This window comes from Homalodisca vitripennis, chromosome 8 (assembly GCF_021130785.1).
Source record: "Homalodisca vitripennis isolate AUS2020 chromosome 8, UT_GWSS_2.1, whole genome shotgun sequence".
In the NCBI taxonomy this organism is placed as follows: Eukaryota; Metazoa; Arthropoda; class Insecta; order Hemiptera; family Cicadellidae; genus Homalodisca; species Homalodisca vitripennis.
In genome coordinates, this window is record NC_060214.1 from 126,192,147 (window position 1) to 126,215,962 (window position 23,816).

Sequence of the window (23,816 nt, forward strand, 5' to 3'; positions counted from 1 at the left end):
AGATCTAACAACTCATTAGTTACTCTCAGTGATGTACATAGAGACATGACGGGATACTACAAATGTGAGGTCTCAGCTGATGCTCCTCTCTTCTATACTGATATGATGCGATACTAGAAGTGATGTTTCAGCAAAGGTATAAAACATGTTTCAGATCTCCAGATCTAACAACTCATTAGTTACTCTCAGTGATGTACATAGAGACATGACGGGATACTACAAATGTGAGGTCTCAGCTGATGCTCCTCTCTTCTATACTGATATGATGCGATACTAGAAGTGATGTTTCAGCAAAGGTATAAAACATGTTTCAGATCTCCAGATCTAACAACTCATTAGTTACTCTCAGTGATGTACATAGAGACATGACGGGATACTACAAATGTGAGGTCTCAGCTGATGCTCCTCTCTTCTATACTGATATGATGCGATACTAGAAGTGATGTTTCAGCAAAGGTATAAAACATGTTTCAGATCTCCAGATCTAACAACTCATTAGTTACTCTCAGTGATGTACATAGAGACATGACGGGATACTACAAATGTGAGGTCTCAGCTGATGCTCCTCTCTTCTATACTGATATGATGCGATACTAGAAGTGATGTTTCAGCAAAGGTATAAAACATGTTTCAGATCTCCAGATCTAACAACTCATTAGTTACTCTCAGTGATGTACATAGAGACATGACGGGATACTACAAATGTGAGGTCTCAGCTGATGTTCCTCTCTTCTATACTGATATGATGCGATACTAGAAGTGATGTTTCAGCAAAGGTATAAAACATGTTTCAGATCTCCAGATCTAACAACTCATTAGTTACTCTCAGTGATGTACATAGAGACATGACGGGATACTACAAATGTGAGGTCTCAGCTGATGCTCCTCTCTTCTATACTGATATGATGCGATACTAGAAGTGATGTTTCAGCAAAGGTATAAAACATGTTTCAGATCTCCAGATCTAACAACTCATTAGTTACTCTCAGTGATGTACATAGAGACATGACGGGATACTACAAATGTGAGGTCTCAGCTGATGCTCCTCTCTTCTATACTGATATGATGCGATACTAGAAGTGATGTTTCAGCAAAGGTTTAAAACATGTTTCAGATCTCCAGATCTAACAACTCATTAGTTACTCTCAGTGATGTACATAGAGACATGACGGGATACTACAAATGTGAGGTCTCAGCTGATGTTCCTCTCTTCTATACTGATATGATGCGATACTAGAAGTGATGTTTCAGCAAAGGTATAAAACATGTTTCAGATCTCCAGATCTAACAACTCATTAGTTACTCTCAGTGATGTACATAGAGACATGACGGGATACTACAAATGTGAGGTCTCAGCTGATGCTCCTCTCTTCTATACTGATATGATGCGATACTAGAAGTGATGTTTCAGCAAAGGTATAAAACATGTTTCAGATCTCCAGATCTAACAACTCATTAGTTACTCTCAGTGATGTACATAGAGACATGACGGGATACTACAAATGTGAGGTCTCAGCTGATGCTCCTCTCTTCTATACTGATATGATGCGATACTAGAAGTGATGTTTCAGCAAAGGTATAAAACATGTTTCAGATCTCCAGATCTAACAACTCATTAGTTACTCTCAGTGATGTACATAGAGACATGACGGGATACTACAAATGTGAGGTCTCAGCTGATGTTCCTCTCTTCTATACTGATATGATGCGATACTAGAAGTGATGTTTCAGCAAAGGTATAAAACATGTTTCAGATCTCCAGATCTAACAACTCATTAGTTACTCTCAGTGATGTACATAGAGACATGACGGGATACTACAAATGTGAGGTCTCAGCTGATGCTCCTCTCTTCTATACTGATATGATGCGATACTAGAAGTGATGTTTCAGCAAAGGTATAAAACATGTTTCAGATCTCCAGATCTAACAACTCATTAGTTACTCTCAGTGATGTACATAGAGACATGACGGGATACTACAAATGTGAGGTCTCAGCTGATGTTCCTCTCTTCTATACTGATATGATGCGATACTAGAAGTGATGTTTCAGCAAAGGTATAAAACATGTTTCAGATCTCCAGATCTAACAACTCATTAGTTACTCTCAGTGATGTACATAGAGACATGACGGGATACTACAAATGTGAGGTCTCAGCTGATGCTCCTCTCTTCTATACTGATATGATGCGATACTAGAAGTGATGTTTCAGCAAAGGTATAAAACATGTTTCAGATCTCCAGATCTAACAACTCATTAGTTACTCTCAGTGATGTACATAGAGACATGACGGGATACTACAAATGTGAGGTCTCAGCTGATGCTCCTCTCTTCTATACTGATATGATGCGATACTAGAAGTGATGTTTCAGCAAAGGTATAAAACATGTTTCAGATCTCCAGATCTAACAACTCATTAGTTACTCTCAGTGATGTACATAGAGACATGACGGGATACTACAAATGTGAGGTCTCAGCTGATGTTCCTCTCTTCTATACTGATATGATGCGATACTAGAAGTGATGTTTCAGCAAAGGTATAAAACATGTTTCAGATCTCCAGATCTAACAACTCATTAGTTACTCTCAGTGATGTACATAGAGACATGACGGGATACTACAAATGTGAGGTCTCAGCTGATGCTCCTCTCTTCTATACTGATATGATGTGATACTAGAAGTGATGTTTCAGCAAAGGTATAAAACATGTTTCAGATCTCCAGATCTAACAACTCATTAGTTACTCTCAGTGATGTACATAGAGACATGACGGGATACTACAAATGTGAGGTCTCAGCTGATGTTCCTCTCTTCTATACTGATATGATGCGATACTAGAAGTGATGTTTCAGCAAAGGTATAAAACATGTTTCAGATCTCCAGATCTAACAACTCATTAGTTACTCTCAGTGATGTACATAGAGACATGACGGGATACTACAAATGTGAGGTCTCAGCTGATGCTCCTCTCTTCTATACTGATATGATGCGATACTAGAAGTGATGTTTCAGCAAAGGTATAAAACATGTTTCAGATCTCCAGATCTAACAACTCATTAGTTACTCTCAGTGATGTACATAGAGACATGACGGGATACTACAAATGTGAGGTCTCAGCTGATGCTCCTCTCTTCTATACTGATATGATGCGATACTAGAAGTGATGTTTCAGCAAAGGTATAAAACATGTTTCAGATCTCCAGATCTAACAACTCATTAGTTACTCTCAGTGATGTACATAGAGACATGACGGGATACTACAAATGTGAGGTCTCAGCTGATGTTCCTCTCTTCTATACTGATATGATGCGATACTAGAAGTGATGTTTCAGCAAAGGTATAAAACATGTTTCAGATCTCCAGATCTAACAACTCATTAGTTACTCTCAGTGATGTACATAGAGACATGACGGGATACTACAAATGTGAGGTCTCAGCTGATGTTCCTCTCTTCTATACTGATATGATGCGATACTAGAAGTGATGTTTCAGCAAAGGTATAAAACATGTTTCAGATCTCCAGATCTAACAACTCATTAGTTACTCTCAGTGATGTACATAGAGACATGACGGGATACTACAAATGTGAGGTCTCAGCTGATGTTCCTCTCTTCTATACTGATATGATGCGATACTAGAAGTGATGTTTCAGCAAAGGTATAAAACATGTTTCAGATCTCCAGATCTAACAACTCATTAGTTACTCTCAGTGATGTACATAGAGACATGACGGGATACTACAAATGTGAGGTCTCAGCTGATGCTCCTCTCTTCTATACTGATATGATGCGATACTAGAAGTGATGTTTCAGCAAAGGTATAAAACATGTTTCAGATCTCCAGATCTAACAACTCATTAGTTACTCTCAGTGATGTACATAGAGACATGACGGGATACTACAAATGTGAGGTCTCAGCTGATGTTCCTCTCTTCTATACTGATATGATGCGATACTAGAAGTGATGTTTCAGCAAAGGTTTAAAACATGTTTCAGATCTCCAGATCTAACAACTCATTAGTTACTCTCAGTGATGTACATAGAGACATGACGGGATACTACAAATGTGAGGTCTCAGCTGATGCTCCTCTCTTCTATACTGATATGATGCGATACTAGAAGTGATGTTTCAGCAAAGGTATAAAACATGTTTCAGATCTCCAGATCTAACAACTCATTAGTTACTCTCAGTGATGTACATAGAGACATGACGGGATACTACAAATGTGAGGTCTCAGCTGATGCTCCTCTTTTCCACACCGGTATTAAAACATCTTACGTAACTGTGGCAGGTAAGTGTACTTTATATGCACAAAACATTGTAACAAGCCTTATACAACTGACAAGAATATATATTCTACTTATAAAAATTTCTGAAAAATATCATTTCATCTTTCTATTCGAAAATGCTTTATTCACAGTTATTATTTTATAATACATGCATTATAATATCCCATTCAATCTAGCGTATGCGCTCATATATAATTAGATTTAGAATCCAGATGACAATAACAAATATTTCAACTGCTTGGATGACAGCGTTTTGTACTATGGACAAATCCACAATTTGTGGGTAGTCATTTACTACATTTATTTGCCTAAAAGCTAATGTAGGTCCAATAGTTTCGTAAATATCATTTTGAAACAGTAGCACAATTTACAAGATAAAATTATGATGTTTTAAACATGATATAAATACTTGTTGTACATTAAATAAACGATAGGCGTTTATTTTTTTATTTTATTTATAACAGAGAAATTAATCTCTTAGAGTTTGAGTGAAATATTCAATGTAGTCAGATAACTGTAACTTTTGGTACATGTTTAAGTAACGTTTTATTTATAACTCAAACTATTTTTTTCGCAAAAAATTGGTATATATCCTTGAAAAAGAATAAACCTCCCAGAATTTACATTTTAAAGGGATTATGTACACCTTTTATTTATGTATACAGTGTGAGGCAAACCACCCATCCGCGATGTATAGCGGAAAATAATTTTAAACATCAAAACATTCCCCAAAATGCCATTTTGGGGGGATAGGGGTAATTTTTGTAATATTTTAAGTATATGAAAATTTTTTACTGTAACCTCGTTATAGAAATACTCTTTCTAAAACTATAATACAGTTATTACTTTTCTTCACATTTCCAATTTTTTAAATAGTTAACATTTTGAATATTTCAAACAAGTAAAACTTAAACAAATCTAATAGCTAGGTATGAATTTTTAATAAAATGTCCATAAAGGAAAAGGAACACAACGGCGTATTAAATGCAATGAAACGTCTTGGAAATTAGTGTTTGCCACCACTTTTCAACCATTAAAAGTAAATTTTTTCACTATTTTCAATTTGTTTACATTTATAGTGTGTCAATTCTCTAAGGAGTAACCATTATTTTTCACGCCGTTTTTAGATTGCAGCGATTCTGTAAGTACTCTACATTGGAAAATGTTCTAGGACATAATATGGTGAGCATTTTACTCCGAGGACTCCCTTGAAGTAGTCGGCAAGAACTACGCTTGATGAAAGTTCGCTGGACTGTTCTTTTGAGCTGATGTACCATCTCCAGTTCTAAATATTAAAATTATTGTTCAGTTTATAAAGAAATAAATACATTGCTAATGTACTTTTCACTGTACAATTTAATCTACAAATCTACAAATCTCAAATCTCTTACGAAAATATATTAATGATTCGTTTCATAAATAAACGAATATGTTGCTTTTTAAAATAACTGAAGATTAAAATTTATTAGATAATCCGCAGTGTATTGTGTACATTTACTGCTTAATGCGTTCACTCCTAGTGTAAGAAAATCATGACGATATGTGATCCATTCCGCTCACTAATGTTCTCCCTGAATTACAGTGATTAGCCCAGCGTAGAAGTAGCTGTAGTTCCCAAAGCAATCAAACCCTAGTGGCAATATGCCGTTCCATCCCTGTGGGATGACGTGAAGCCCCATTGTATGACAAGCGGAACATTATCTGTGTCAATCCCCGAGTAGTAAATGTAAACCGTCAGCCAACTCTATCTCGATTGTTCTGCATTATTAATGTCCATTAAAACCGCGGCACACTCGTCTGCCCTTATTGTGTGTCCCGTAATGTATTCTAATTTCAAAAAAGAACTTGTATTGTTGTACTCGCAATATATAAAATGTCATAATTAATTCAATTTTCCTGAAACGCTTGAAGTGATTTTTCATACTGTAAATTCGTACTACTTCAGGTTTGTTAGCACGAAGCTAACTGTAGAAGTGTCTTGGTCTGCGCAATCCTATAAAATATTAGCGTTTCAGTGGATTACGATCAGTGCTATAAAAACCGAAGGCACGAAACGAAAACGGATAGAACATTTTTGATTATACATCACATAAACACAGACATTTTGTCTGGCCAAACACACTACAGGAAGTGATGGTTCAACATGGACTAAATTTTAGTGAAATGAAATTAATTACCCTTCGTATGAATATTTACAACAAGGGCTAAAATACTCATTTACTACACATACTACATTTACTCATTTACTCATTTGATAGCACATTTCTAAATATAGACTACATCGGTTCTAGTTGATTAACAAGTATAAGAATTCGTACTTGTAGTTGTTAATGTCAAAATCGTCTAAAAAAAAAAAAATAAGAAAGCTCTTCTTCAATAATAACTTAATAGTAATAATCTTCATTACTTCAATATAAAAATTGTATAATGATATTAAGCTCAAAGTTGATAAAGACACAATACAAACCAAATTTAAATACAACATTATCATAAAATAAATTTGGTTTAAGTGTTTAGTGTAACTATGTTTATTTAATTAGTCTAATTCAAATAGGCTTTCTACATTTTGTTCTTCCTGTGCTTCTTGCAAGAGTAGAAATATGTTTTATGATAATTATAAACGCACACGTATTTACTAGAAAGTTTTTCAAGATTATTTAATGTATAGAGTTATTTTAATATTTATAAAAATAAGGTTAGTTGATGAAAGTTTTGAGATATTAAGTTTGTGTTTTAGAGGAACCCTGGACACTGCCTGTCCTCACTGCAGAAAAGTCCAAGTATAGTCTAGGAGACAAGATACGGGCTAACTGTACATCTCTAGGAGGCTACCCTCTCGCCAACCTCACGTGGTATATCAACGGCAAACAGGTAACTGTACTGACATATTTATTACAAGTATAGTCTAGGAGACAAGATACGGGCTAACTGTACATCTCTAGGAGGTTACCCTCTCGCCAACCTCACGTGGTATATCAACGGCAAACAGGTAACTGTACTGACATATTTATTACAAGTATAGTCTAGGAGACAAGATACGGGCTAACTGTACATCTCTAGGAGGTTACCCTCTCGCCAACCTCACGTGGTATATCAACGGCAAACAGGTAACTGTACTGACATATTTATTACAAGTATAGTCTAGGAGACAAGATACGGGCTAACTGTACATCTCTAGGAGGTTACCCTCTCGCCAACCTCACGTGGTATATCAACGGCAAACAGGTAACTGTACTAACATATTTATTACAAGTATAGTCTAGGAGACAAGATACGAGCTAACTGTACATCTCTAGGAGGTTACCCTCTCGCCAACCTCACGTGGTATATCAACGGCAAACAGGTAACTGTACTGACATATTTATTACAAGTATAGTCTAGGAGACAAGATACGGGCTAACTGTACATCTCTAGGAGGCTACCCTCTCGCCAACCTCATGTGGCATATCAAATGGCAAACAGGTAACTGTACTGACATATTTATTATAACTATAGTCTAGGAGACAAGATACGGGCTAAACTGTAATTCTCTAGGAGGTTACCCCTCTCGCCAACCTCATGTGGTATATCAATGGCAAACGGGGTAAACTGTACTGACATATTTATTATAAGTATAGTCTAGGAGACAAGATACGGGCTAACTGTACTTCTCTAGGAGGCTACCCTCTCGCCAACCTCATGTGATATATCAATGGCAAACAGGTAACTGTACTGACATATTTATTATTAAGTATAGTCTAGGAGACAAGATACGGGCTAACTGTACTTCTCTAGGAGGCTACCCTCTCGGCCAACCTCACGTGATATAATCAATGGCAAACAGGTAACTGTACTGACATAATTTATTATAAGTATAGTCTAGGAGACAAGATACGGGGCTAACTGTAACTTCTCTAGGAGGCTACCCTCTCGCCAACCTCACGTGATATATCAATGGCAAACAGGTAACTGTACTGACATATTTATTATAAGTATAGTCTAGGAGACAAGATACGGGCTAACTGTACTTCTCTAGGAGGCTACCCTCCTCGCCAACCTCACGTGATATATCAACGGCAAACAGGTAACTGTACTGACATATTTATTATAAGTATAGTCTAGGAGACAAGATACGGGCTAACTGTACATCTCTAGGAGGTTACCCTCTCGCCAACCTCACGTGGTATAATCAATGGCAAACAGGTAAACTGTACTGACATATTTATTATAACTATAGTCTAGGAGAAACAAGATACGGGTCTAACTGTAATTCTCTAGGAGGTTACCCTCTCGCCAACCTCACGTGGTATCAATTCAATGGCAAACAGGTAACTGTACTGACATATTTATTATAAGTATAGTCTAGGGAGACAAGATACGGGCTAACTGTACTTCTCTAGGATGGCTAACCCTCTCGCCAACCTAACGTGATATATCAATGGCAAACAGGTAAAACTGTACTGACATATTTATTACAAGTATAGTCTAGGAGACAAGATACGGGCTAACTGTACATCTCTAGGAGGCTACCCTCTCGCCAACCTCATGTGGCATATCAATGGCAAAACAGGTAACTGTACTGACATATTTATTATAACTATAGTCTAGGAGACAAGATACGACTAACTGTACTTCTCTAGGAGGTTACCCTCTCGCCAACCTAGGTATATCACATGGGCAAACAGGTAACTGTATCTGACATATTTATTATAAGAATAGTCCTAGGAGACTACCTCGCCGACCTCACGTGGCAATGGCCAAACAGGTAACTGTACTGACATATATAAGTATAGTCTAGGAGACAAGAAACAGGCTAACATTGTAACTTCTCTAGGAGGCAACCCCTCTCGCCACCTCATATATCATGGCAAACAGGTAACTGTACTGACATATATACTTAATAAGTATAGTCTAGGAGACAAGATACTAACTGTACTGCTACTGCTACACTTCTTCTCTAGGAGGCTACCCTCTCGCCAACCTCACGTGGTATATCAACGGCAAACAGGTAACTGTACTGACATATTTATTACAAGTATAGTCTAGGAGACAAGATACGGGCTAACTGTACTTCTCTAGGAGGTTACCCTCTCGCCAACCTCACGTGGTATATCAACGGCAAACAGGTAACTGTACTGACATATTTATTACAAGTATAGTCTAGGAGACAAGATACGGGCTAACTGTACATCTCTAGGAGGTTACCCTCTCGCCAACCTCACGTGGTATATCAACGGCAAACAGGTAACTGTACTGACATATTTATTACAAGTATAGTCTAGGAGACAAGATACGGGCTAACTGTACTTCTCTAGGAGGTTACCCTCTCGCCAACCTCACGTGGTATATCAACGGCAAACAGGTAACTGTACTGACATATTTATTACAAGTATAGTCTAGGAGACAAGATACGGGCTAACTGTACTTCTCTAGGAGGTTACCCTCTCGCCAACCTCACGTGGTATATCAACGGCAAACAGGTAACTGTACTGACATATTTATTACAAGTATAGTCTAGGAGACAAGATACGGGCTAACTGTACATCTCTAGGAGGCTACCCTCTCGCCAACCTCACGTGGTATATCAACGGCAAACAGGTAACTGTACTGACATATTTATTACAAGTATAGTCTAGGAGACAAGATACGGGCTAACTGTACATCTCTAGGAGGTTACCCTCTCGCCAACCTCACGTGGTATATCAACGGCAAACAGGTAACTGTACTGACATATTTATTACAAGTATAGTCTAGGAGACAAGATACGGGCTAACTGTACATCTCTAGGAGGTTACCCTCTCGCCAACCTCACGTGGTATATCAACGGCAAACAGGTAACTGTACTGACATATTTATTACAAGTATAGTCTAGGAGACAAGATACGGGCTAACTGTACATCTCTAGGAGGCTACCCTCTCGCCAACCTCACGTGGTATATCAACGGCAAACAGGTAACTGTACTGACATATTTATTACAAGTATAGTCTAGGAGACAAGATACGGGCTAACTGTACTTCTCTAGGAGGCTACCCTCTCGCCAACCTCACGTGGTATATCAACGGCAAACAGGTAACTGTACTGACATATTTATTACAAGTATAGTCTAGGAGACAAGATACGGGCTAACTGTACATCTCTAGGAGGTTACCCTCTCGCCAACCTCACGTGGTATATCAACGGCAAACAGGTAACTGTACTGACATATTTATTACAAGTATAGTCTAGGAGACAAGATACGGGCTAACTGTACATCTCTAGGAGGTTACCCTCTCGCCAACCTCACGTGGTATATCAACGGCAAACAGGTAACTGTACTGACATATTTATTACAAGTATAGTCTAGGAGACAAGATACGGGCTAACTGTACATCTCTAGGAGGTTACCCTCTCGCCAACCTCACGTGGTATATCAACGGCAAACAGGTAACTGTACTGACATATTTATTACAAGTATAGTCTAGGAGACAAGATACGGGCTAACTGTACATCTCTAGGAGGTTACCCTCTCGCCAACCTCACGTGGTATATCAACGGCAAACAGGTAACTGTACTGACATATTTATTACAAGTATAGTCTAGGAGACAAGATACGGGCTAACTGTACATCTCTAGGAGGTTACCCTCTCGCCAACCTCACGTGGTATATCAACGGCAAACAGGTAACTGTACTGACATATTTATTACAAGTATAGTCTAGGAGACAAGATACGGGCTAACTGTACATCTCTAGGAGGCTACCCTCTCGCCAACCTCACGTGGTATATCAACGGCAAACAGGTAACTGTACTGACATATTTATTACAAGTATAGTCTAGGAGACAAGATACGGGCTAACTGTACATCTCTAGGAGGTTACCCTCTCGCCAACCTCACGTGGTATATCAACGGCAAACAGGTAACTGTACTGACATATTTATTACAAGTATAGTCTAGGAGACAAGATACGGGCTAACTGTACATCTCTAGGAGGCTACCCTCTCGCCAACCTCACGTGGTATATCAACGGCAAACAGGTAACTGTACTGACATATTTATTACAAGTATAGTCTAGGAGACAAGATACGGGCTAACTGTACATCTCTAGGAGGTTACCCTCTCGCCAACCTCACGTGGTATATCAACGGCAAACAGGTAACTGTACTGACATATTTATTACAAGTATAGTCTAGGAGACAAGATACGGGCTAACTGTACATCTCTAGGAGGCTACCCTCTCGCCAACCTCACGTGGTATATCAACGCAAACAGGTAACTGTACTGACATATTTATTACAAGTATAGTCTAGGAGACAAGATACGGGCTAACTGTACATCTCTAGGAGGCTACCCTCTCTCGCCAACCTCACGTGGTATATCAACGGCCAACAGGTAACTGTACTGACATATTTATTACAAGTATAGTCTAGGAGACAAGATACGGGCTAACTGTACATCTCTAGGAGGTTACCCTCTCGCCAACCTCACGTGGTATATCAACGGCAAACAGGTAACTGTACTGACATATTTATTACACGTATAGTCTAGGAGACAAGATACGGGCTAACTGTACATCTCTAGGAGGCTACCCTCTCGCCAACCTCACGTGGTATATCAACGGCAAACAGGTAACTGTACTGACATATTTATTACAAGTATAGTCTAGGAGACAAGATACGGGCTAACTGTACATCTCTAGGAGGTTACCCTCTCGCCAACCTCACGTGGTATATCAACGGCAAACAGGTAACTGTACTGACATATTTATTACAAGTATAGTCTAGGAGACAAGATACGGGCTAACTGTACATCTCTAGGAGGTTACCCTCTCGCCAACCTCACGTGGTATATCAACGGCAAACAGGTAACTGTACTGACATATTTATTACAAGTATAGTCTAGGAGACAAGATACGGGCTAACTGTACATCTCTAGGAGGTTACCCTCTCGCCAACCTCACGTGGTATATCAACGGCAAACAGGTAACTGTACTGACATATTTATTACACGTATAGTCTAGGAGACAAGATACGGGCTAACTGTACATCTCTAGGAGGTTACCCTCTCGCCAACCTCACGTGGTATATCAACGGCAAACAGGTAACTGTACTGACATATTTATTACACGTATAGTCTAGGAGACAAATAACAACAATATAACACAAGCACACTTATTCTTTAAATCAATTGTCATTTACACAATGTTTGCACCTTAAGGTAAAGAATTTAATAAAAATAGAAATGCTTTTTTAAAACCTTTTTTTTACTTTATTTATTTACTTTAATAAACCACTTTTGAAATGTATTTCTTACTTATTACAATTTTTATCTTTTTTGAAATTTTGAATTTACTCTTAAATAATTAACCTTTTACTCATAAAATGACCTGAAAGCCCAAATTTCAAAATTATAATTGATGAATTGGTAACTCAGTTTTATATTACTTTTTAAAATTATTATATTTATAACATAAATAAATTACGCGGTCCGTTTCTGTTCATTATGCTATTCATTTAACGTTTTTTATTCTGTATTCCGCTATTCATTTAACGTTTTGTATTCTGGGATTGACCAAACAAATGTTAAGAAATTTATGGAAACATATAACTAATTAAAACAAAGAAATTGAAGGAACGGTATTGAAAATAGTATACTTTGTAAAATAGAATACAATCTCACAACAATTTATTGCCAAAGTAGCGTGGGTAAAATATTCTCAAGTAAACACTGACAAGTTCATAATGCATATGTGTGACTATTTATTATGAAATAATGGAATTGGTCAACAAATTATGAAATAATGTCTTATTAATAATAGACTTAATTTGATGATAGTACATATATGTTCAATTATGTACACTATACTCGTTTGATTGGTTTTCTCTGAAGTGTCATGTACATGTTTTTTCTTGGACAGCAGTGCCTCTACTAATTGGACATTGTTGCGATGTAATTTACTGTACAAGGCCTGTTGTTTAATTTGTATTTCTTTATTTGAGAAGTGTCGTAAAAGTTTTGAATATATTGTAACCTATTAATGTATGTTGATGTTATTAGTTTATATAAAACACACACACACACACACACACACACACACACACACACACACACACACACACACACACACACACACACACACACACACACACACACACACACACACACACACACATTTATATATATACATAGCCATTTTAAATTTATCTTTGTGTTTGGAGATGTCACAATAAATATGAATGTGAAGTATGTTTAAAAGTTGCAAACCCAAAATTTGACCAATTTTATTATTTTAGTATTTATTTTTTCCTATTTCCTCATAACGCTCAGTGTTTATATTTCCTGTCAGTGCTAAAACGCACATCTAATTTGTATAGTTTCGGTAGTCGACACAGACGGTAGTGCTACGATGCAGGTCTGTATACAGGTGAAGCCCTCATCGACAGCCCGGGTCCAGTTCGTAGTAGTGCCCGGGACGAGGCTAGAGGACATGGACACCTCTGTGTTGAGGCTAGAGATTGAGGCGATGCCCAGGCTGTTCCACGACGGTCGACTGCGCCTGCGCTGTGTGGCGACGCAGTACACTCTGTACCGGCGCAGTGCCGAGCTCGACATACACGAGGACACTCCTCACATAGCGCCGGTCCTCGGCCCCACAGCGCCTCCAAGCCTCGGTGCGATGTTTGCATCACGTAATGTAGCTAAATTTAGCTGTAACACGACATTTAATACATATCATTTATTTGTCAACTAACCATAATACGTATGACTAAAACATGGGATATTCAAACAACCTTAATATTTTCTAAAATAGCTATAAAACTAAGCATGTCAAAGAACCTACTCTAAGTAACTCATTATTAACTCACTTCAAATTTTAAATGATTTTTCAGAACCGACAGGTGGTGCTGTGCGTCCGAGATCGAGATGTCTTCCAACATTTCTCATCACATTAGTCACATGGTGCTTGTCACGTGACATGATGTTCATTCTCTGGAGGTAGCCTTCAGGGACCTAGAGTCACGGCTGTGACGGGAACTGTGCCATTCAACGTTTCGATAGCAATATGTAACAATCGATTCTTGAATTTAAGTGATGCGACAAATATCGAACACAACGGCTTTTACGGAGATGTAACCGCTTTTACCTTCGGAACCGAACTTGTAAGATTCGGTCGAATTCCTTTCCGGATGTGAACCGAGGAGCTACCTAAAATTAAATCTGTACTTAGGGTAAAAATATTAAATGATAAAGGGAAATTCTCACTCTTTATGAGAGTAGCACCACACATCGAGTAATATTAATCGAGTGTTAATCTAGAGTGCTTAGCACTTTTAATATTCGGTCATAACAAATTTATTCGGTTTCATTTTGCAACATAGCTGGGACCTCTTGGAGGACACGAACCTTGTACCAGAACTTCCAGACATTCCATCCCTTATCCTGAGCTCTCGGTTAGTGACCTTGAATCCAACCATGCACAAAACACATTAAACATAATTCTTAATCACCTACCACAAGAAAATAACGGCATAGGAAATAATTTTTCTTCAAAATTGAAGGATAAGATATAAATAATAAGGATCGTTTTCCTCTCTTGACTTCTTATTGCTTGCAATACTTGTGCGTGTGGCTCGTAAAAAAGGTTAAATTAGGCAATATTTAGTTCTGTACAGGTAAATGTACACCAAAGTCCTTAAAATTTTACGTATAAAATTAATATTTAATTATTAATCTTTCACTTTTATTTATCATTGCTGATAATAACAATGAAGTTAAACAACAATAAGTGAATAACTCATAGCAGATCTTTATTTAATCTGTATGCAGTTCTTTTGCAACAAAGATAATAGTATTGTAATTATTATCTTTTGACTTTATACAGTTTAATCAAATTCTTCGCTCTTCTCAAGTAATTTACAAAATAGCAAATAACTTATTTTTAGACCAAAGGATGGGGTGACGTAAGATAAATCTTTAGATGCACTCTAAGAAATTAATGGTTGTAATAATAAATTGTTTCTCCCTCCCCACTTCTTCTCAGTATACAAACTCTATACTATTACTTCCTACAGTAACACAAGGTTTTGAAAATCGTCAATGGTAACTTTATCTCTATAATATGTACATATTTCTCAATATTTCACTTTATATAATTTAAAGAACACGCAATACACCGTAACAAACTTTCACGTAAATATGTAAGAAGTTATTTTTTGTACTATATTATAGTTATTACAGGGATATATTTTGGTTATTTTAAATGTGTGAAAGGCTCAGTTTTTTACACAGGGGGACCCAAAAGTTTCGCCCTCACCGTAACTTACGAATAAATACCTTTAATTTAACAATATTTTTGATGAAGTTAATTAATAATATAATATTTTTAATTCTATTAGGGACATGAACCATCATCGAACTCTGTATACAATTAAGCCGTACAACCGAGTATCAGAGGACCCGAGTACTAGCCTTTGCTCAAGTCTATGGCTTATATAATTATCGGGGATGTAATGTGGACTGATTCTATTAGGGACATGAACCATCATCGAACTCTGTATACAATTAAGCCGTACAACCGAGTATCAAAGGACCCGAGTACTAGCCTTTGCTCAAGTCTATGGCTTATATAATTATCGGGGATGTAATGTGGACTGATTCTATTAGGGACATGAACCATCATCGAACTCTGTATACAATTAAGCCGTACAACCGAGTATCAAAGGACCCGAGTACTAGCCTTTGCTCAAGTCTATGGCTTATATAATTATCGGGGATGTAATGTGGACTGATTCTATTAGGGACATGAACCATCATCGAACTCTATATACAATTAAGCCGTACAACCGAGTATCAAAGGACCCGAGTACTAGCCTTTGCTCAAGTCTATGGCTTATATAATTATCGGGGATGTAATGTGGACTGATTCTATTAGAGACATGAACCATCATCGAACTCTATATACAATTAAGCCGTACAACCGAGTATCAAAGGACCCGAGTACTAGCCTTTGCTCAAGTCTATGGCTTATATAATTCTCGGGATGTAATGTGGACTGATTCTATTAGAGATATGAACCATCATCGAACTCTATATACAATTAAGCCGTACAACCGAGTATCAAAGGACCCGAGTACTAGCCTTTGCTCAAGTCTATGGCTTATATAATTCTCGGGGATGTAATGTGGACTGATTCTATTAGGGACATGAACCATCATCGAACTCTATATACAATTACGTCGTACAACCGAGTATCAAAGGACCCGAGTACTAGCCTTTGCTCAAGTCTATGGCTTATATAATTATCGGGATGTAATGTGGACTGATTCTATTAGGGACATGAACCATCATCGAACTCTATATACAATTAAGCCGTACAACCGAGTATCAAAGGACCCGAGTACTAGCCTTTGCTCAAGTCTATGGCTTATATAATTATCGGGGATGTAATGTGGACTGATTCTATTAGGGATATGAACCATCATCGAACTCTATATACAATTAAGCCGTACAACCGAGTATCAAAGGACCCGAGTACTAGCCTTTGCTCAAGTCTATGGCTTATATAATTATCGGGGATGTAATGTGGACTGATTCTATTAGGGACATGAACCATCATCGAACTCTATATACAATTAAGCCGTACAACCGAGTATCAAAGGACCCGAGTACTAGCCTTTGCTCAAGTCTATGGCTTATATAATTATCGGGATGTAATGTGGACTGATTCTATTAGGGACATGAACCATCATCGAACTCTATATACAATTAAGCCGTACAACCGAGTATCAAAGGACCCGAGTACTAGCCTTTGCTCAAGTCTATGGCTTATATAATTATCGGGATGTAATGTGGACTGATTCTATTAGAGACATGAACCATCATCGAACTCTATATACAATTAAGCCGTACAACCGAGTATCAAAGGACCCGAGTACTAGCCTTTGCTCAAGTCTATATGGCTTATATAATTATCGGGATGTAATGTGGACTGATTCTATTAGGGACATGAACCATCATCGAACTCTGTATACAATTAAGCCGTACAACCGAGTATCAAAGGACCCGAGTACTAGCCTTTGCTCAAGTCTATGGCTTATATAATTATCGGGGATGTAATGTGGACTGATTCTATTAGAGACATGAACCATCATCGAACTCTGTATACAATTAAGCCGTACAACCGAGTATCAGAGGACCCGAGTACTAGCCTTTGCTCAAGTCTATGGCTTATATAATTATCGGGGATGTAATGTGGACTGATTCTATTATAGGACTAGCCTTTGCTCAAGTCTATGGCTTATATAATCGTAATGTGGACTGATTCGAACCATCATCGAACTCTGTATACAATTAAGCCGTACAACCGAGTATCAAAGGACCCGAGTACTAGCCTTTGCTCAAGTCTATGGCTTATATAATTCTCGGGGATGTAATGTGGACTGATTCTATTAGAGACATGAACCATCATCGAACTCTATATACAATTAAGCCGTACAACCGAGTATCAAAGGACCCGAGTACTAGCCTTTGCTCAAGTCTATGGCTTATATAATTCTCGGGGATGTAATGTGGACTGATTCTATTAGAGACATGAACCATCATCGAACTCTATATACAATTAAGCCGTACAACCGAGTATCAAAGGACCCGAGTACTAGCCTTTGCTCAAGTCTATGGCTTATATAATTCTCGGGATGTAATGTGGACTGATTCTATTAGGGACATGAACCATCATCGAACTCTATATACAATTACGTCGTACAACCGAGTATCAAAGGACCCGAGTACTAGCCTTTGCTCAAGTCTATGGCTTATATAATTATCGGGGATGTAATGTGGACTGATTCTATTAGGGACATGAACCATCATCGAACTCTATATACAATTAAGCCATACAACCGAGTATCAAAGGACCCGAGTACTAGCCTTTGCTCAAGTCTATGGCTTATATAATTATCGGGGATGTAATGTGGACTGATTCTATTAGAGACATGAACCATCATCGAACTCTATATACAATTAAGCCGTACAACCGAGTATCAAAGGACCCGAGTACTAGCCTTTGCTCAAGTCTATGGCTTATATAATTATCGGGATGTAATGTGGACTGATTCTATTAGGGACATGAACCATCATCGAACTCTATATACAATTAAGCCGTACAACCGAGTATCAAAGGACCCGAGTACTAGCCTTTGCTCAAGTCTATGGCTTATATAATTATCGGGATGTAATGTGGACTGATTCTATTAGAGACATGAACCATCATCGAACTCTATATACAATTAGACTTCCTTCAGATGTTAGGCTATTTAGTTATCGTTAATAAAATTGAACATCAAAAAGTACTCCTATAACATCAAAGCTGGTTTAGGTTGTATTTTATGCAACTAATTGGTTTTTAATCTTTTCAAACCTTTACTTTTATTAAACTGGGTTAACTGGGGTTTATGTAAGTTTTTGTTAACATTCCTTTTCGTAATTAATAATTTTTAAACCCTTGCAAGGGTTATAGGAAATTTTAAGAATACTTATTATATTGAAGTACAACAAATTCTAACATTGCATCATATATACAAAGATGAAATATTATATACTATGCTGCATTTTAGTAATTTCAATAAATTGTCATCAAACAACGTTTTCTAAAGTGTAAAAAATATTTTATGAGTTGAGTTATAAACATTTATGTTTCAAATTTTATCTCAGGTTAGTGTCAATATACAATCAGAGATTTTAATTATCCCAGATTTATTCTTGACTAAAACCTAATGAGTTTGGTATATTATTTTAGTATAAACTTGTTACTTGAAACAACACAGGTGCTATGATATAAACGATTCTCAGTGCTGTTCTCTGTAACTTAGATGAACTGCTAAGTTTACGTGGTTTATATTGTACTCTGTTTTTTTTGTTTTAAATGCTTACAAATATTTCTTTGAATTAAACTGTTTATATGACTCAAGCAGTATTGTCATTTGCTTCCCTCTCTTATTAAATTAAACAAGGAGCTACTAGATACTCCTAGATAATTTACATCGCTTCAGCTTTTTACCCTTAAAATACGATTAGAAAAACGAATATGATTACTTCCTTGTGACTGTATACGGAAAACAACTCGAATTAGGCAAATTAAGTAAATTTATAGGTTGATAATAATACAATTGTTACCCTTAATCGTTGAAGCGGCTTTGAGGTATTTATACGAACACCATCATCTAAACTACTTTACTATTTTTTAGTTTAAACGCACAGCTTGTACATATCCAACTGTCTATTTTGTTTTTTATAGTAATCCCTAAAAATAAACGACTAAGTACGTAGCGTTTTGGCCTTATAATAATAATAGTCAGGTTGTGTACGCTTTATGAGCAAACATAACGTATATACTGTAAAGTATGTATTAGCGTATGTCAGTTATAGGTAGTGCTCAATAAAACCTTACTGCTCCGTGCTCATTTAATGAAGCGAAATGAACTTGGCACCAAAATGGTCATCTAAAGGTAACACGTAATACAATATTCTTCTAAAGTTTTCACAGAATCTCCCGATTTTTTATTGAAACTTCATTTGTTCAAAGTTAAACAGTCCTTAATTAGAAAACACTGAGCAAAGTTTGATTTTTAAACCTTTATTCCGTTTCAAGATTTAATGTTTTACTAAAAACACAAAGAGACATATGTGGAAAACTAAGTAAGATACAACTACACTTTATACGATATTTTACTTATTTTGACCTGAAAAATCAAAAGGTAAAGTTTGATATAGTAATTTATGGACATTCTGTATACACAGGGTGAAAATAATCAGGAGCCTGCCCCCTCACTAAATTTTGTTCTAAATTTTACATGAGGAGATATCCTTTGGATAATGGTATAATGTATAAGGCAAGTTTCATTTGGTGATTTTGAAAATGTGGGATTTTGGAGGCAACACAACAACTTTTAACGCATAAATCCCTTTCAAGTGACCCTTCATTTTGAAGATCATTAAAAAAATAAAGTATGGTGAAAACCAGAAACCACTATCCCTTTCCAATACAAAATAATAGGTCCTCAAAACTTTAATTAGGTGTTTAAAATTCCTTTTTTGTTGTAAAGTTACTGACTGCGTGGAAACCGGTTTATCGGTCGTTTGTGTTCTGAATCAATTAGAAATTCAATGGATGAACGGTCAAATGAAGTTTATAAAGTGCACTGATAAGAAGTTTATTTGCTTCTTTAAAGAGTGACCGGGCTTTCCTGGTTCCAACTACGAATCAGTACGAACAAGTCCCTTCTTTGTTTCAATCTTGTCAGAACAGATCATACTTTTAGAGTGGTTATTATCTAGTGGATCATTACTATCCAGTGGATCATTATTATCCAGTGGATCATTATTATCCAGTGGATCATTATTATTCAGTGGCATCATTATTGTGTCGTTACTGTTTCGTAAAGTGTTTTGAGAAATGTTTGTGTGTTTTAGTATTATTACCTTTATTGATTTTGAATCACTTTATGTCATTTTTACTTTTAAATAACATTCTGAAATTATTACTGCCTATGAATAATAATACCCCGTAGTCACAGCAATAAAGTGGAATTGATATTTCTTTCCAGGGCTTTGAATGTGTACCGAATGGACAATACACATGGGGTTGGATACGGCTGAAGTCGTAATAATGAATACTCGAAATTCGAAGTTTACGTATATGTTTAATACTGGCAAATAAACATAAAAGCACCACTTCTAGTTGGTAAAATAAAATATAGTATTGTCACGTTGCTGCCAAATAGAGTATGAATGAACTAAAATATGATACCTTGGGATGGGTCTAAATATTCCAATGTTGTATGGATTGTACCCTCGAAGTTAATAATTATTAAAACTTTAAAAATAACTTCCCTTTACAGCGAACTTGACTCACAAACGTGGGCGTCAGCATTCTTGGCTCGACAATGCAGCTGTAGTGGGAAAAAGGGGAAGATTAGTAGACTGGAAGTCTAAAACATAAAGTAATTGGGCTTGAACTCAAGAAGTGAGCTCGAAGAGTGAACTCCAACTCGTCTAAAACAAAATCGCGACGGTATTAGCCATTTATCGAGACAACTTATAACCATGACAACGTGGTCTCGTCAGAAGGACATCACCATAAATGTTATCCAAGTTGATCTGCAAATAAAATACTTTCAAGGTAAGTTACATTACAAGTTATAATTTTACTTTACATTACATTCAAATTTAGATGTCTCGCATGAAAGGGCTAACTTATGATACGAAAATATTAATTTTTACTTACGGACAAGACGCGCGATATGTAGCTTCGGTAGTAAGATTCGGCGGCTACAAAGTTCCCGAGAGAAAAAATTAATAGGCTTGCCAATTAGGTTATCAATCCGCCAAGAATTTAGTTCCAAGAACATCGGATGTAACTTATACTAACCAGTAACAAGTAACTGGGGTGCGAAAATATGTACTATATACAGTACAACTAAATAACTGTACAGATTTCTCCCGCTTTTTGTTTTCGCAAACCCGGTTACTTTAAAATACATACATACATTCTAAATAATCAAATAAAAATTACTTTAATACACTACCCATATTCAAATATAATAACAATAATCATACAGCGCGGGTAATACTAGAGCTTCAACAAATTTACGATAGATGGCATAGCAATGCACTTTTCTAATCACTGCCACTATCTTTGTTATCGAGCCAGCTGTATAGGAAACTTCCCAAAATATACCACTCAGAACCGATTAGTACAGTTTCCATTTCGCTACAGTTCGCGTGGATCATTGTATTTAAAGCAAGCGATAAAATCGTAGATGTGTGTAGTGTAATGTTCGTGTAATTAGGGCCCAGCATTCATACAGTGTATACATTCATTCCAAGTGTTTTTGTAAAGTGTTCAGTGCAAAACTCGCTCGCATTTAAGTTACTCTGAGACTCGATATCATGGCAGAGAAACAGATTCAGTTGGAATACTACTTGATGGAAGTATTACAGAAGTATTACACTTCTGGGATGTTAAGTATTACACTTCTGGGAAGTTAAGTATTACATTTTACAAGTATAATATATCATACAATTCAAATATTTACAACTATGACATTTATTACCGCTTTCAATATTCAAAATTCAAAACTTTCATTTTAACATACAGACAAAAGACAGACAAAACTTTTCGTGTTCGTTTCCTTCCTTTGACAAACAGGCAGGATTTTATTGTTTCCTTTCTTTTTACAAAATCTATTTCAAAATTCATTTCCCTTAATTCATTTCATTTTGACTTATTGGTTAGAAGTTACCAAATCATTAACATTCTAGGGTTTATTTATTTTAATTTTAACCTTGGCAGCAAGTGGTTCATTAAACTATAAACGCTGCAATTTAATTAACAACAATACAAATTTCTTAATTTAATTTCAGATCTACAATATGCACCTTTTTGACATCGTAAATATTTTCAGTGTGTTGAATTATACAAGTTAAGAAGTATACAATTCTATAAATTCCTTTATACGTAGACACTAATTTGCACTACATTTTTCTATTTTATTACTTAAGTACTGAGTTCTTATCCACACTAAAGAATGTAACTTAAAAAAATTGTTTGTTTTGATTTTCGCCGTCGAGAATAGTTTGACCTACATTCGGCGATCAATAAGTTGTTCTATTTAGGTCATTGACTCACAATCAGCTGTTTCGGGCAGTGGTCTCCCCTAATATGTATGTTTCCATTACAATTTAATTCAAAAAATAACAGGAGTCTCCACTAAGATTTAAGATTTTTTTACTGTTAGTTATAAATGGGTTCCCTAATACAATGTCCCATTTTAAATTATTTAATACAATAAGTTTTATTTTCCAACAAATTTGGAAATTTTAAATTTAACATAACAGTAACGAAAATATTTAATTTCAGTGTTATTGTCAGCAAACATTCTCTCACTTGACTTCATTAACTTTTACACACATTTGTTTAATAATAGGCTATCATAAAATTCTTTACTCACTATATCTCTAGTAGCTCCGGTGTCTAATAAGCATTTAGTTTTTACATTTTTACCCACTATCGTGGCTTCAATTAAAGGCATGATGTTACAATCTCTTACATTTAGTCTTAGATTAGGTTTTCTATTATTTAGCTTATTCCAATGTTTTATTACATTAGCATACATTTTCATAAAATAGCGTTTTTCTTTTCTCACTGCATGCTTATTTACAAACTTATTATTTTTAGACTTCTGAAACCGGGTAGGAATATTTTGATTTGTTGTGTGTAATACTTGTCTAATACAAACTAGTTTTTTGGCTTTTTAAAAACATTTTTGGCCAAGTGACCAGGCCTATTACAGTTGAAACATAATTTTGAATTTTGTACAGTACCTATTTTAGGCTGAACATGTTGTGGGTACATGTTATTATCATATGTCTTATTTAAAGTTTCCCTTAAGTTGTCATTAAAAGCTATGTTAATACTAGCTACACATAAATTTTCCAAATCACTGAAAAAATAGGGTTATTTTCAAAAATCAACTTATTTCTATTTGACGGCCCGCTTTTTATGCAAGTTACCAA

The 23,816-nt window shown here is 36.3% G+C and overlaps 2 protein-coding genes across 2 annotated transcripts; both read left to right on the plus strand.

Annotated features, from left to right (window-relative positions):
• Nucleotides 1-2: 2 nt before the first annotated feature.
• Nucleotides 3-7,514, plus strand: LOC124368197. Its single transcript, XM_046825473.1, has 2 exons — nucleotides 3-4,290; nucleotides 7,026-7,514. The coding sequence occupies exons 1-2, from the start codon at nucleotides 4,146-4,148 to the stop codon at nucleotides 7,190-7,192; spliced, it is 312 nt and encodes a 103-aa protein (XP_046681429.1). The 5' UTR covers nucleotides 3-4,145; the 3' UTR covers nucleotides 7,193-7,514.
• A 6,136-nt stretch (nucleotides 7,515-13,650) lies between these two features.
• Nucleotides 13,651-17,188, plus strand: LOC124368361. Its single transcript, XM_046825644.1, has 2 exons — nucleotides 13,651-13,915; nucleotides 14,135-17,188. Exons 1-2 carry the CDS (start codon nucleotides 13,651-13,653, stop codon nucleotides 14,242-14,244), a joined length of 375 nt encoding a protein of 124 aa, XP_046681600.1. The 3' UTR covers nucleotides 14,245-17,188.
• Nucleotides 17,189-23,816: the final 6,628 nt, after the last annotated feature.

Bases quoted from the DNA above. Each gene is read 5' to 3' on its own strand.
- LOC124368197 (XM_046825473.1), top strand. From the start codon at position 4,146: ATGTTTCAGATCTCCAGATCTAACAACTCATTAGTTACTCTCAGTGAT. The intron at 4,291-7,025 runs GTAAGTGTACTT...TTTGTGTTTTAG, and splicing joins ATCTTACGTAACTGTGGCAG to AGGAACCCTGGACACTGCCT.
- LOC124368361 (XM_046825644.1), top strand. From the start codon at position 13,651: ATGCAGGTCTGTATACAGGTGAAGCCCTCATCGACAGCCCGGGTCCAG. The intron at 13,916-14,134 runs GTGCGATGTTTG...ATGATTTTTCAG, and splicing joins CACAGCGCCTCCAAGCCTCG to AACCGACAGGTGGTGCTGTG.